The following is a 13,612-nucleotide window of genomic DNA, read 5'->3' as shown; positions in this document are numbered from 1 at the left end:
TATGCTTGTACATTCAAGTTTCTGTATTTTATCTTCTGTCAAATAATAACTTGAATTTACAAATGTCCTAGTCAGTACATGTCTTTCTCTATGGGAATTTGGACCTCAGCCTCTTAGAGATTCCAAATGTGGCATTACTTGAAGTATTTCCCCTAGCCAGTTTCATTTTTGCACTGAGTGTACACACAGCTCCTAGACACATGCAAAAGCCCTACAAATAACACGTTCAAGAGCAACTGTTGTATTTAAGCCTGACACAGGTTTGGTTTGTTTGTTTGAATTTAAATAACCAATATTTCCAAAGAACAGAAGAGGTTTTATGCTCTCTCACTCTGAAATTCATCTTAAATGACCATGGCCTTGATGTAAAGTTTACACTAGAAGTTTGTGGTTGTTTCACCACGGGGCTCCTGAGGAATAACTGCTGGAGTAAAGTGAAGCACTAGTAAAAATCCTTCCCCTGTCCCCTTCTGTTCCTCAGACATCCAGATAAAACCCTTGCATCAGTGTTTCTAGCATGACTTCAAAAACAGAACTCATCTCAGTAGTGTCCAGCACTTATTATTATAGGGAGCAAACACTTGAATTGCTAATGCATATCACAATTCTGAAACTGAAATGCAAATGTACAAACCATAGAGTTATAGTTAGCCTGAGATCTCTACTTTCTGACAAGCTCTATTTAGAACACCTGAGGACCAAAGGCAGTACCAGCTATGGTGGCTAGAAAGGTGGGCCCAGGTGAACCTGATGAGGTTCAACACAGCAAAGTGCAGAGTTTGGCACTTGGGCCGGAGGAATCCCAAGCATCCCTACAGACTGGAAGGAGAGGTCCTTGAGAGCAGCCCTGTGGAGAAGGACCTGGGGGTCTTGGTAGACGAAAAACTTAATATGAGCCAGCAGTGTGCCCTTGCGGCTTTGAAGGCAAATGGGATCCTGGGCTCCATCAAAAGAGGGGTGGCCAGCAGGGACAGAGAGGTGATTGTTCCCCTCTACTCTGCTCTTGTGAGGCCCCATCTGGAATACTGCGTCCAGGTCTGGAGCCCCCAGTACAAGAAAGACAGGGAGCTGCTGGAGAGGGTCCAGAGGAGGGCCACGAAGATGATCAGGGGACTGGAGCACCTCCCCTATGAGGACAGGCTGAAAGAGCTGGGCTTGTTCAGCCTGGAGAAAAGAAGGCTGCGGGGTGACCTCATTGCAGCATTTCAGTACCTAAAGGGAGCCTACAAACAGGAGGGGAATCAACTCTTTGAAAGGGTGAGTGACAGCAGGACAAGGGGAAATGGTTTTAAGCTGAGGGAAGGGAGATTTAGGTTGGACGTCAGGGGGAAATTCTTTACGGAGAGAGTGGTGAGGTGCTGGAACAGGCTGCCCAGAGAGAGATTGTGGATGCCCCGTCCCTGGAGGTGTTCAAGGCCAGATTGGATGGGGCCCTGGGGAGTCTGGTCTAGCATTAGGTGGGATGGTTGGTGGCCCTGCGTGTGGCAGGGGGGTTGGAGATTCATGATCCTTGAGGTCCCTTCCAACCCTGGCAATTCTGTGATTCTGTGTGATACGGTGCACTGTACCCTCTGTTGTGCCAGTGGCCATGCTGAGAAATATATTGGGGAAATGAACTTAAAAGAAGAGAACAGTACCAGAAGAATTGCCAATGCAGAATTCAAAGCGTGAAGTACACAAGCAATTGCTCTGGATGCAACAAACTGGAGGAACAGGAGTAGAGCAGGACAGAGCAACCTTATTACAAGAACATTATCAGACTTTCTGCACTGTGAAACTGTGGCCCAAAACATACTCATTAGACATCAGGAGAACACGTGGTTCTGAACCAGCACAGACTGTAAAAATAGACTGTTACCAAGCTCGTTTACTCAAAAGAGTCATTAACGGAGATGTTATAATTCTGATGAATATGTGAAGAATATCTAATAATCTAATATAAGGTTTTAAACAAGACTTTCCAGTTTAAAACTTGAATATTGCACTATGGTACAATTCATTTATTTTTATGAATCCTGACAAATATTAACACTATTTTTTTTGTTTTGGTTTGGATTTTAGTACTGGCAAAGTCAAGTTTCAACATCAGCTGCCAAACTAATGCCTACTCTTGTGGTTTCACCCAAGAAGAGCAGCATAGCTCTTTCAATGTGTCTGCTTCAGTTTGATTGGACTTACGCTAACAGCAAACAAGTTTTAAGTCACACTTCATTTGCTACAAAGGGAAGACCCAAAGAGATTGAAAACTACTTACTTCTTGTCTCATTCCGTCTGTTGTTATGAAGTATTAACTTGTTTGTTTCCAGCTGAGATCTTGAGTTACTTCGAGAGCTTGATCTTTCTTGACTATCTGACCTTACATCATCCAAGTGAAGTGGAACCCATTTTTGCTTGTTACCTTAAGAAGTTAACACCTTATTCTTAATTATAATATTGCTTGAAGTTTCAAATCCCATTTAAGATTCTATTTAATACTGCTTTTAAAATTATAAATAACAGTAAATTCCCATGTGAAAAAAATAGGAGAAGCAGCTTAAGAGTGTATTTTTAAGATATAATAAATGACTGAACAACAACAGATGCAGTAAACAAGAACTTCTCAAGATGAATGGAAACCTTATATGAAGTAAATGAAGATGAGTTGTTAAATTAATTTTTAGATGTAAGCATGCTCCATAAATATACAGTTAAATACATACACTAAATTCATTACTAAATAATTTCACAATTTGCATATGAAACGTTATGTAAAAAATAGCATGCCAGGTTAATGGAAATAAAGATTGCAATCACTAACCATACAAAAGTTCCTGAGAATTTTGCTGTGGTATAGCAGTTTTACATCAAGACGTTCAGATTAAATTCATTTCTGTGCATCAAAAACAGTAAGCAAAGCTGTACCTTGCTGAAAGCTGGCCTAAACATCTACTGGCCATTTACTTAGTGATAATATTCATAGTTCTATGCTTGACTAATATTGTGAACTTTGTAACACATAACACTCATAATCCACATTGGAGGAAAAACAAAACCAACCAAGTTTGTTCCTGTGGTATGCTTTGCCTTGTACTTCAACTTAGATTAAAAAAACTAAAAGCACTACAGGATTTTGTTTTTAATATACACACAGCAAGATTAACAAATCTAAACAACAAAGGTCTTTAGGATCTGAAGAACTATCACTAAGGAATCAAGAAATAAAGCAGTTGATGGCAGCAATATTATAAAGCCTTAATTCTGTCTTCATTTCACTCAAGTTTACTGACTAAGAAAAAGAGATGATTGCTTCCTATTTTTAATGTTACAGATTGGATCAAGAGGAAACAACAAACCTGGTTTAGTTTTCAAGCGATCACTTCAAGGTGTAAGCTAGTAGCAGAATATGAAAATTAAAATGATAACACCTATAGTGCCGTGCATGCATATATGTGTATGAAATTAAATGAACACAGTTCTACCTATTCAATGAATAAAAATGTGAAAGATGATTATCAAATGAAACCACAGTTTTCCAGAGATTTTCTGTCAGAGCTCTATATATCACCAGGGGGACATGAACTGCTTTTTCTCCAGAATTCCTGTTTGACTAAATAGGACACTCCAAAATCTGAGAAAGGAGGCCAGTTTTAGTCTTCCTAACACAATGTATCCTGTTATTACCTCAAAAATGCAAAACAAAATGTTCCATCACGTCATTCAACTGGAACTAACACAAAGGCATCAACAATTAATTACTGCAATACACTTAGTACCCAGACAAACCTTTTTTCCTTTGGTTGTTAGTTTGACCTTCATCTTCACTAATGTTATCTCCCGGACCATTTGGGTTAGCCTCCAGGTTGTCCTTGGTTCCATTATTGCCTTTTGGATCAAATTTCTCCTCCTTTTCTTTTCTATTTGTTGGCTTTTTACCATGACTTAGAGACTTGCACTGAAAAAGATACTCGTAATTATTTCTGACAGCACAGCTGGTGATAGCAAAAGATAAATTTCTTTCACCTATTAAAATTCCTTTACTATTAGCTGTTCTTGAAATCTTCAGGATGGTGAGTTTTAACAACTGTGTTGCCTTGTGAAGTCTTTTTTTAAAAAAATAACCCTATTTTCCGCTAGTCTACCAAGACTATGAAGACAATACTTGAAAAGGAACAGGGTCTGGTTTGGTTTTTAACATGAAGTTGCAAAGCTACAGAATGTACAACAAATACCTCAAAACTGAATTTCATACTACAGGAAAGAAAGAAAGACTGATTGACTTTTAAAAGCTATATTCACAGAACTGTGAATGCACAGCATCGTGTGATTTTTTGATTTACCAATCCCAGCTGTCCATGTAAACTATAAGGAGCAACAGCTCTTAACTCTGTCAAATCTGTTTCATTAAATCAGAACATGAGCCAAAAACAGATGTGGAGCTGTATGATTAGATTTATACCCCTCTTTTCCTCCCAAAAAATTAGAATATAGCATTTACTTAGAACTGTTTGCATTTGAGTAGTGCCAACATCCTGCAAATCACCACTTCTTGGAAATCTCATAGAACAGCAAATTTCAAAGAACATAAAACAGCATTTCACTAAATAGTGGAAAACGTCATTTGGAGTGGATATAATATCTTCATGCAAAATTAAACCTTACAACCATTTTTGCCAAACTGAAGTTCTCCTATGTTGTGGAGACTGCTTTGAACTTGCTGGAATGCATACAGTAGATACGGCAGTACTATCCCCATAATTACTTTGAATACAAAACCTTCCCCTAAACAAATCAACTGAGATAAAATACGAACTGATGTTTGGTTTAACAGACACTACATGGATTTCTGTGATTAAATTCTCACATATTGAAGCCAACAGAAGTTTAATTAACATTCATGCAATACAATCTAGACCACTTGGGAAAGCAAAAAATCTTAAAAGAATAAATACTCCTGAGAGACTACTTCAGAAAACATCACACATTTCTGTTTTTGTCTCAACCACTCTGATTAATACTGTACAGAAATCATCAATCACACTAAATTTCACACAACCAGCAGATGTTAAAGCACTGTGCTACTACAGAATACAAAAGATACGGGTGTATGTTTTCCAGACACCCCCAAAAAAAGGATATGGTAAAATAAGCATATTCTAGACCTAATTATAGATCAGCTTTAACAATTGAAAGTATTATTAAAAGATATAAAACGGAATTCTTTGAATGCTATTAAATCTGGCAGAACTAAGCTCGGTAGACCCTCTCCTTTTCTGAGAATCAGAACACTTATGGTATAGAATTTATTTTTGTAGGCATTGTTTTAGAATTTATCTGCCCATAGCTGCCTCCTACATCTCATGTATTACAAGAGATGTACCTGAAAAATTACAAATGAAAAGCAATCCATAGTGAAATTGAAAGCATGATCTTCAGGAACGGCTTGAGTCATTAGACTGTGCCAAATGAAGAGGATGCGCACTTTGCATCAAAGGTACAAAATGCACACATGAAACTGTTACTAGTTTTATGAATAATCAAACAGGAGTTTGATGCCCAGTGAAGTTACACACTTCTAATGTTATCCAGTAAATTAGCAGCCTTAGAGAGCGAGTCTATCAACACGTGTCCCTTGTGGTATTGTTAAATATATCACCACTGTTCCCCTGTGAGCAGAGTTGGAGCAGCAGCATCTCAACAACTGGCAGGAATGTTAGTGACAGAACTTACTGATACTAAAGAGAAGTTAAATCAAGGAACTTATATACATCCTGCACCTTGGTGGCATGTACGTCCACACTAAAATATTCCAGCTGGTATTTCAGTGACTGAACAACCATTACTTTATCTGCATTTAATCTGTTCAGGTTTTAAAGATTCTTCTAGAAACATCAAAGATTTTCTCTATATAAAAAGCTCCTCGAAGAGACAAATTCTACCTAGAAGAAAACATAGTGCTGTGTCAAATGTACAGACATCTAGAAGTTTGACCAGCAATGTGAAAAGCCTGGTGAGAAACCTGAGGATGTTTAGTTGTTAATATAAACAATACAGATAGGACTTAGGGGAAAGGGAAGGTGTTAGAATCTGAGCCCACAGGACAAACGACTTATACTGAACTTCCTTAATATGCTCTTTTTCAGCTTCTATTTGGATGTTTTCAATTATACAACACACAGTGCTGAACCCAAATCTTCTGGTTTCCCTCACCATGAAAAAGCAGAAAAATCAAAGATGCTCTGCTAGGACTAAAGCACAGAGTTAAACAGCACCAGATATACAGGAATTGTCTATGCTTCGTTGCTTTAAATAACGTAACACAAGAGAGGTCTGAGATATCATGCACGTATCACTTGAGATATTGTAAAATAAAGAATTTGATGACATTGGCAATAGGAAAAAAAACCTTTCTCCATCCCCATTCCTCTGGTAATTCCCAGGACACCTATGCATAGAACAATTCAAGGACAAGAGAGTGTAGCATGCTCACAGTCCCAAAAGTTACAGGTCTGTGGCTGTTTATAAACCTCTCGAAGAACAGAAAAGGGAAATAAAAGAAATACATGGTGCATTAAATACAGCGCTTTTTTACTCTGCACGTTCACATAGGCAAAGCTAGAAAGAGTGCATGTATGTATGCTTGTGAAGGGTTCAGACATTCTTGTATTAGGATAGACAGTAAAGCACAGACCAGCATTTGGAATTATTATTACGCATATATATATAATATTATTATCATTAAATACAAACTCTAGAATATGGCAACCACATTAATCACAGAAGGCCACGTGATTCTTAATAAAATAGTATTGCAGATAACAATAAATACTTACTTCATTGTTTGCTGTTTCACTTGGTGTTGGCCAGTCTCCGATATCAACAAAATCACCAGCCTGCAAAGACAGTCATATTTTGTGCTACTTCCAAGATCTCACCCCTTTTAAAACATAGAAGATGACTGTCCTGACTTTGATGACAAGACTATCCCCATTTGAACAAAGCTGTTAGAATTAGCAATTCTTAAAAGCTGGGAAATACAACACAAAATAAATAAGCAGCTTTTTAAAACAAAATATATCGACAGCAGAAATAACCAATCTTTGCAATTACATCCAAAACGAGGTACAACACATCTTACCTACTATGTGATAGCAACTGTCTAAAGAATGTCTTCACTCAAAACACGTAAGTGGACATGGCCAAATAAAGATGATAAACAAGCAAAATTCTTTACATTCTATTGTTAGAACAGACTAACGAGTTCAGACTGAAGTACACAAAGAACAACGTTCAAGGCTGATTGTTGTCTTACACATGGCTCCCTACTTGCTTTAAAGGTATCCTCCTCTTTATACACCTTTTAGCATTTGGAAGACCTTTGAGCACTGCTTTTACTCAATCTAAGAAAGCGTGACTGCACACAATGTTAGAAATTTAACCGTTCAGTAAGAAGATTCAACGTCTCTCCTGTCATAGTTATTTTACAACAAAAAATAAAATACACTCATTATTAACATAATACAGAAATAGCATTTCCAAAACCAACCTATCATCCCACGTCCTCAAATTACATTGTTTCATTATAGCCCCTTCTCATTTTATATAATTTCGTGCCTTGTTCAAACCCCCTTGTACACACACCACTTTAGTTTTCTACCTTTCTCTGTCTTCAAAATTAACCACTGTCAAAGTATAAGAAGATGAAACAAAAGTTTCTGTTCTTAACTTCAAAATATCTTGCCTTTTTTTTTTCCTTTCCTTTTTTAATAGCAGCAGCTGTTAGCTACTGTGGATATTTACAAGTGGAAACATTTCCTTGAAATGATTTCATTCTCCTACCGTATTATCAGCAGAGCTAAATGCCAGTTTAGATAAGCAGGCTATATTAACTGGGTCTTCTAATACAAGCAGCCCATTAACTCCAAGCTAAATGTTCTTCTGGCAAATACAAACCTTGCTGCATTTCCTTGTCCTGGCTTTTGCTGCTTTTACATGTTTAGTGGAATTCTCTAGTTCTGAAAAAGAACAACAACAAAAAATACTTTCAGGCAATGTAGTAAGTTGTGCTTAAGCAGCATAAGGTATGCTTTAACAATTTCTCTGCTATCTAGCATTTTACACCAATGTTTCTTAGTGGGCTTGGTATTGAAGCCAATGAACATTCATAGACATAATTACTACAAGAGTACTACAAGATAACTAATAACATATGGCATCAAAAAACCTCAAACTCACAACAAGTGTAAACAGCCTCAAAAAACCAGGTGAGCAGAATATTACATGACAGTATGTAAGCATTTGATGAGCTACAATGCCAAGACTATCTCTAAGCAATGATATTTTAATTCAGTTATCAGCAAAAATGTGACCCCAAACAAACAAATACCCAAATATTAGAAGCCATATTTAAAGCACACGATTCATTTAGGAAATTTACCATTACATGAGCATGAAAAAAAGCTGTTACACACTGACAAATTCCTAGTAATTTCAATTCATAAGCAATCACGCAACTGCTAAAGAAGTGAGCCATACTGCTCAGAAACAAATCAAAGCAATAGAAGACAAAATAAATGTAAGGTAGATACATTTCTTTGTTCAGATTCCACAAATTACAAAACCTGCTTATGATAAATGTAACTAGCTGCCAGAAAGCTGATAGTCATGCATTTTCAGAACCATTCTAAGAGAAGACCTAACCTTCATAATAACAATACTCCTCCTGAGCAACAGTGCCCATTTGAAGTCATTACACCTTTTAATATATATGCAATTTCCATTCTTTACATGAACGCAATTTTCTCATTTTCCCCCCATTTAATTGTGCTCTAGCTTTTTTTGTTGAACATTCAAGGGAAAAAAAAAAAAACAACTCAACAGAACTATTACCAGATAACTTCTCTTGGGAGAGTAGATCCAGACAGATAAAAATCAACTTTTAGTTTCTCCTACCTTCATTCTGTTCTCAATATGCATATTTTTTAATTACATTCTTCCAGTTGCCTTAGTTTCACTCTCACTGTGTTTTCTTTCCCATAGAGAAGCAGCTACAACCTTTCATGGAAAAGTTTTTTTCAGCCTTTTACTGAAGGCCAAGCTCAAACCATTGAGCACGGCTGAAATCACTAGGGGATTTTTAGTTCCTTGAGGATAACATCATCTCCTCAGCCCTTATCTCTCTGACATCCACTGACTTTGCTAATCTTCCTCATTGCAGCTTCACCCTGGGAGCCCCACCCTTATGCCCAGCGCACATAATTAATGTATGATCCTAACTTTTACTTACCATTCAATAGACAACTGCCACCCTCTATGAAATAAAGCAAAAAAGGTTGTAGTCATGCAGCAACAAGCTAATTTGTGCCAACAACAAAGCTGCCAATTGCCCGCCACAGCAAACTGACCAGCCATAGTGTTTGCTCTCTGAACAGAGCTCTCCTTTTAGCTGTTTGGTTACCTTACCGAAGACCTTTTTCACCTCACAGCACTTCTACTTAAATTGCTACCCAAGGACTGCTCTGTCACAACTTCTCTCAGTGCATCCTTGGTAAAGCAAGGAATTAAACAGAAAAAAAGCCAACTCGGCTTCACCGCAGTAGCTTAGTCATAGGATGTTATTCAAGGCAGCAATAGAGGCCACCTGAATCAAGCAAAATGAGACCCAACTTGCTTTGTAGGTAACCTTTCTTATCTGTTTATAAATCTAACATGTAGTAGTCTAAGACTTAAAAGATACACTTGCACACTAAGTGAAAAGAAAATTAACACCAGGCAAAAACATTGGCTAGCTGATGGTGCCCATTCTGAGCAGAAAGGCCAGTGAGCTCAGGCATGTTCCCCAGTAAGAGCTCCTCCAGGTTTCCAGGGTCTCTTTCAGACCCAGATGTAACTGACCCCTCCTGGCCAGCCAGCTTATCATTTGGGAGCTGGATTTTGGTGTGAAGCATGAAAGAGAAGATAAGGAGTGGGGAAAGGAGGGTGAGAGTGAAAGAACAAAACATGGGCTCCCTTAAAAATTTTACCTCAATCAAGTATGTCATATTCTCATAAATAGGAGTACAGCCTCCATGCAGACAAAGCTCACTCTACCATACATTTAGATAAAAGCTCCATGCTGAACGTTAGCTCAGCCTTTGGTTTCAGAATCATGTAACAGTGCTGAATACCAGAAATGATATCTTCAGTTTATGGCCACAACGGAAACCAGCAGCCCCTGAAAATATACAGCTGTCTGCAATTACTTTACCTGGTGGGTTTTAGCTGAACGTTGAAGGAGTGGGCAGAAAGAAAAACCAATCAAGGATGAGCAAGTTTAATTATAACAATCAGAATTCATACATCACATCCTAACATAAGCTATTTTCTGCAGAAAGATATGGATGTGCCAACGTGTCAAGTGCAGTATTTTAAGGTATGAGACAACAGTTAGAAAAAAACAAAAGACAAATTGCCAGAACAGCAGCAATCCTCAAGCAGCAGCAAAGAAAAGGTGAAATCAGATGCTGTGCAGAGGTAGAGGCGCAAAGTTTACACATAAAGATGCATTACCAAAGTATCACCAACTATAAGGCAAATTAGGTTTATTTTAGCCTGTTTATTTTAGAACCTTTTATTTATGTTAACAAATAAATGTATAGGTCTTGCAAACGTGACAAAACAATCCCTTGGAACATATGCTAGTGTAAATTTAAAGAATGGATTTATGATCCAAGATTCTTACTAACATCCTTTCCTACAGTAGTTCAAGCATTTTATAGCAAAACAGCATTAGTTGGACCAACTTCCTCACGCTACTTGAACAAACCAAGGCACTGCATTATGTCACCAGCATCCTTAAAGAATCACAGAACGACCAAGGGTTGGAAGGGACCTCAAGGATCACGAATCTCCAACCCCCCTGCTACATGCAGGGCCAACAACCTCCCCATTTAATGCTAGACCAGGCTGCCCAGGGCCCCATCCAATCTGGCCTTGAACACCTCCAGGGACGGGGCATCCACAGCCTCACTGGGCAGCCTGTTCCAGTACCTCACCACTCTCTCTGTGAAGAACTTCCCCCTGACGTCCAACCTAAATCTCCCCTTCCTTCAACTTAAAACCATTTCCCCTTGTCCTGCAGTTATCTACCCTTTCAAAGAGTTGATTCCCCTCCTCTTTGTAGGCTCCCTTTAGGTACTGAAAGGCTGCAATGAGGTCACCCCGCAGCCTTCTTTTCTCCAGGCTGAACAAGCCCAGCTCCCTCAGCCTGTCCTCATAGGGGAGGTGCTCCAGTCCCCTGATCATCTTCGTGGCCCTCCTCTGGACCCTCTCCAACAGCTCCCTGTCTTTTTTGTACCGGGGGATCCACACTTGGATGCAATATTCCAGACGGGGCCTTACATGTGTTTATAGTCAGAATGAGCTTTTCAGTGTAACAAGTGCTGAACAATCAATAGGAAAAGAAGTCTTCAACATGTGACGTCAATCATTACACTTCTTTCTTAACCTCTGCTTCATTTCTACTATTATTTAGTTCTTAGCTGCTTCATAGAAAGCTGCAACCTGTGGCTCAGTTTCTACAAAAGCTCTCATGCTGAAGCAGGAGCACGTGCCAGAGCACAGCCAGGTCTGCATGGAGTTCTGGGCAGCAGGATGCATTTCTCTCTCCTAACAGTCTCCAGTTTAGTAACCAAAAATACCATACCATGCAAACAGATTGTGTTCTATGCACTGTCATAGGTCTGGAAAACACAGACAGCAGATTTGAGAATGCTTTTACTCCCTTCAAGGGTAGGATAATCACTGATGCTGTATCTCTTGATAATTCTTAAAATAAAAAAGCTGCTACTCAAACCCACAGTGAATTAATGAGAAATAATGACAGCATTTGCATGAAATACACCAAAGGATTTGATAGTCCTTTTTTGCCCATTTGCCCATTTATTCATCAAAACTGTAAAGCCTGTTATCCTAAATAACACAGCACACCTTTACTAAGCTGTACCTGCTACCTAAGCAACACCTGCTTATTAACAGACCATAGCTAATCAATAGCACATGTGAATCAGTTTCACAGAATCAGATGACGGCAGTCCTCAACGTCCAGAAATCAATGGAGTGAAGAACGACAAACTGAGCAAAATATGAAAGACCGAAGCATGCAGTTACTTTTATTAACTACAATATCAAAGAACATTAGGAAGCAAACTCACCACGGATATTTTACTTTAAAGAATACTTCCATAAACTTCACGGACTGTTCTTGAGCAATTACCTAATGACTCTATTGAGTCCAGGATCAGCTATACAGACCACAGAACTTGTTGTTTGGGTTCCCTTTTAAAAACTTATTAAAAAAAGGCAGTATTTCATCAAAGAGCTGGGAAAACTTTTGAATACAATCAGTTCAACAACTCCATGCTGGGAATTATTTAAGTGGAGGAAGGGTAACCAACCTCTTTTGGGAGAGCCTGACTGCAAGGGCAGGCTAAGATAAAACAAAATTCAAAGGAAAGACAAGGAAAACAGGAATAATGCTGCTTTGCTACACGGCCTCAGTAGCGACACATCTCCTTGGCTCCATTTAAAACAAAACTTATCTTGTTACCTGGTAAAAAATGGTTATCAACATGATTACACGGCACTTCCTCCTTGCAGCATTCCTCTCTTAATTACTGAGTTTCAACTTGAAGAAATGAAGACGCAGTGAAAGCTCAGCAGTACAGGAGAAGCAGGGAGGAACGTGTGTGCTGCAAGAACTGCCTTTAACCATGGGTAGTCCCTGCCAAAGCTGTCTTCCTGTGCCATGGATCCTGGGGTTAGATAGGAACCCACGAACTTCATTGGCAATTCCATATTGCTACCCATCTTTCTCCATGAATTAACTGCAGATTAGCAGCAGCAGTTGTATCATTCTGAAATTGTTCTACTCAGGAGAAGTTTAATAAAAGGCTTACTCCAGAACACCCAACTATAGTAACAAACACACCATAAAAACATTAAGTACGTTCATATGAAGTGTTTGGTTTACCACTGTGTTATTAAAACCTACTGACATATCCGACACCCAAAATTAAAAGGTAACAATGCTTGGACAGAATTCTTTCACCAGGAAAGACTTTTAAGCTTTTTCCATTACTTTTTCCTTTTATTGTCTGTCCAGTGATTTAGCAGTTGCCTTCAAAAGAAGGAGTTGGTTCTGCCTGTGGTACAGATGAGTAACACCACAGCGCATGACTGCCTGAAAGCAGCCTTCTCGGCGTGTAACTATCACTGAGCACGCCGCCATACATGCATGTGTCAGGAAACTTTCAACAAATTAGGCCAAGATCAACGAGTTGAACAGGATTCAGCTGCTACTTTGATGCGAGATTCTTTTCCGTTTTATTATCCCCTGTATGGACGGTTTTACATTCCATCCCAGCAGTGCTTCTGCTCACTGACTTACTATTTCATATGCATAATTTCCATACTACCACACTTACAAGGGCCTTGTGCAACTGATACTGCTGTCAATTCTCTGCTTCAGAACACAACTCCTGCAGATGGTGGCACACACACAGTGAAGCCCTGCTGGATCAGGCACTGCAAAGCTCACCCCAAAGCTCTCCGTGGCAGCCACACCACAGCACACCCCTCCACATGTCTTTTACTGGTA

At 38.9% G+C, this 13,612-nt stretch overlaps 1 protein-coding gene across 1 annotated transcript in view; it reads right to left on the bottom strand.

The window, feature by feature from the left end:
- Positions 1–13,612, bottom strand: part of LARP1B (La ribonucleoprotein 1B) — a 34,035-nt gene that overhangs the window by 18,731 nt on the left and 1,692 nt on the right. The window contains exons 2-5 of the mRNA XM_031607450.2: positions 7,930–7,991; positions 6,810–6,869; positions 3,763–3,931; positions 2,255–2,398 (exon numbers count right to left, since the gene is read on the bottom strand). Of these exons, the coding sequence (XP_031463310.2) occupies positions 2,255–2,398; positions 3,763–3,931; positions 6,810–6,869; positions 7,930–7,991 (435 nt within the window). The remainder of the gene's footprint in view (positions 1–2,254; positions 2,399–3,762; positions 3,932–6,809; positions 6,870–7,929; positions 7,992–13,612) is intronic.

This window comes from Phasianus colchicus, chromosome 4, assembly GCF_987193195.1.
Source record: "Phasianus colchicus chromosome 4, bPhaCol1.hap1.1, whole genome shotgun sequence".
NCBI classification, from domain to species: domain Eukaryota; kingdom Metazoa; phylum Chordata; class Aves; order Galliformes; family Phasianidae; genus Phasianus; species Phasianus colchicus.
The sequence above is the reverse complement of the archived record's forward strand: the minus strand, read 5'-3'. Positions and strand labels throughout refer to the sequence as shown.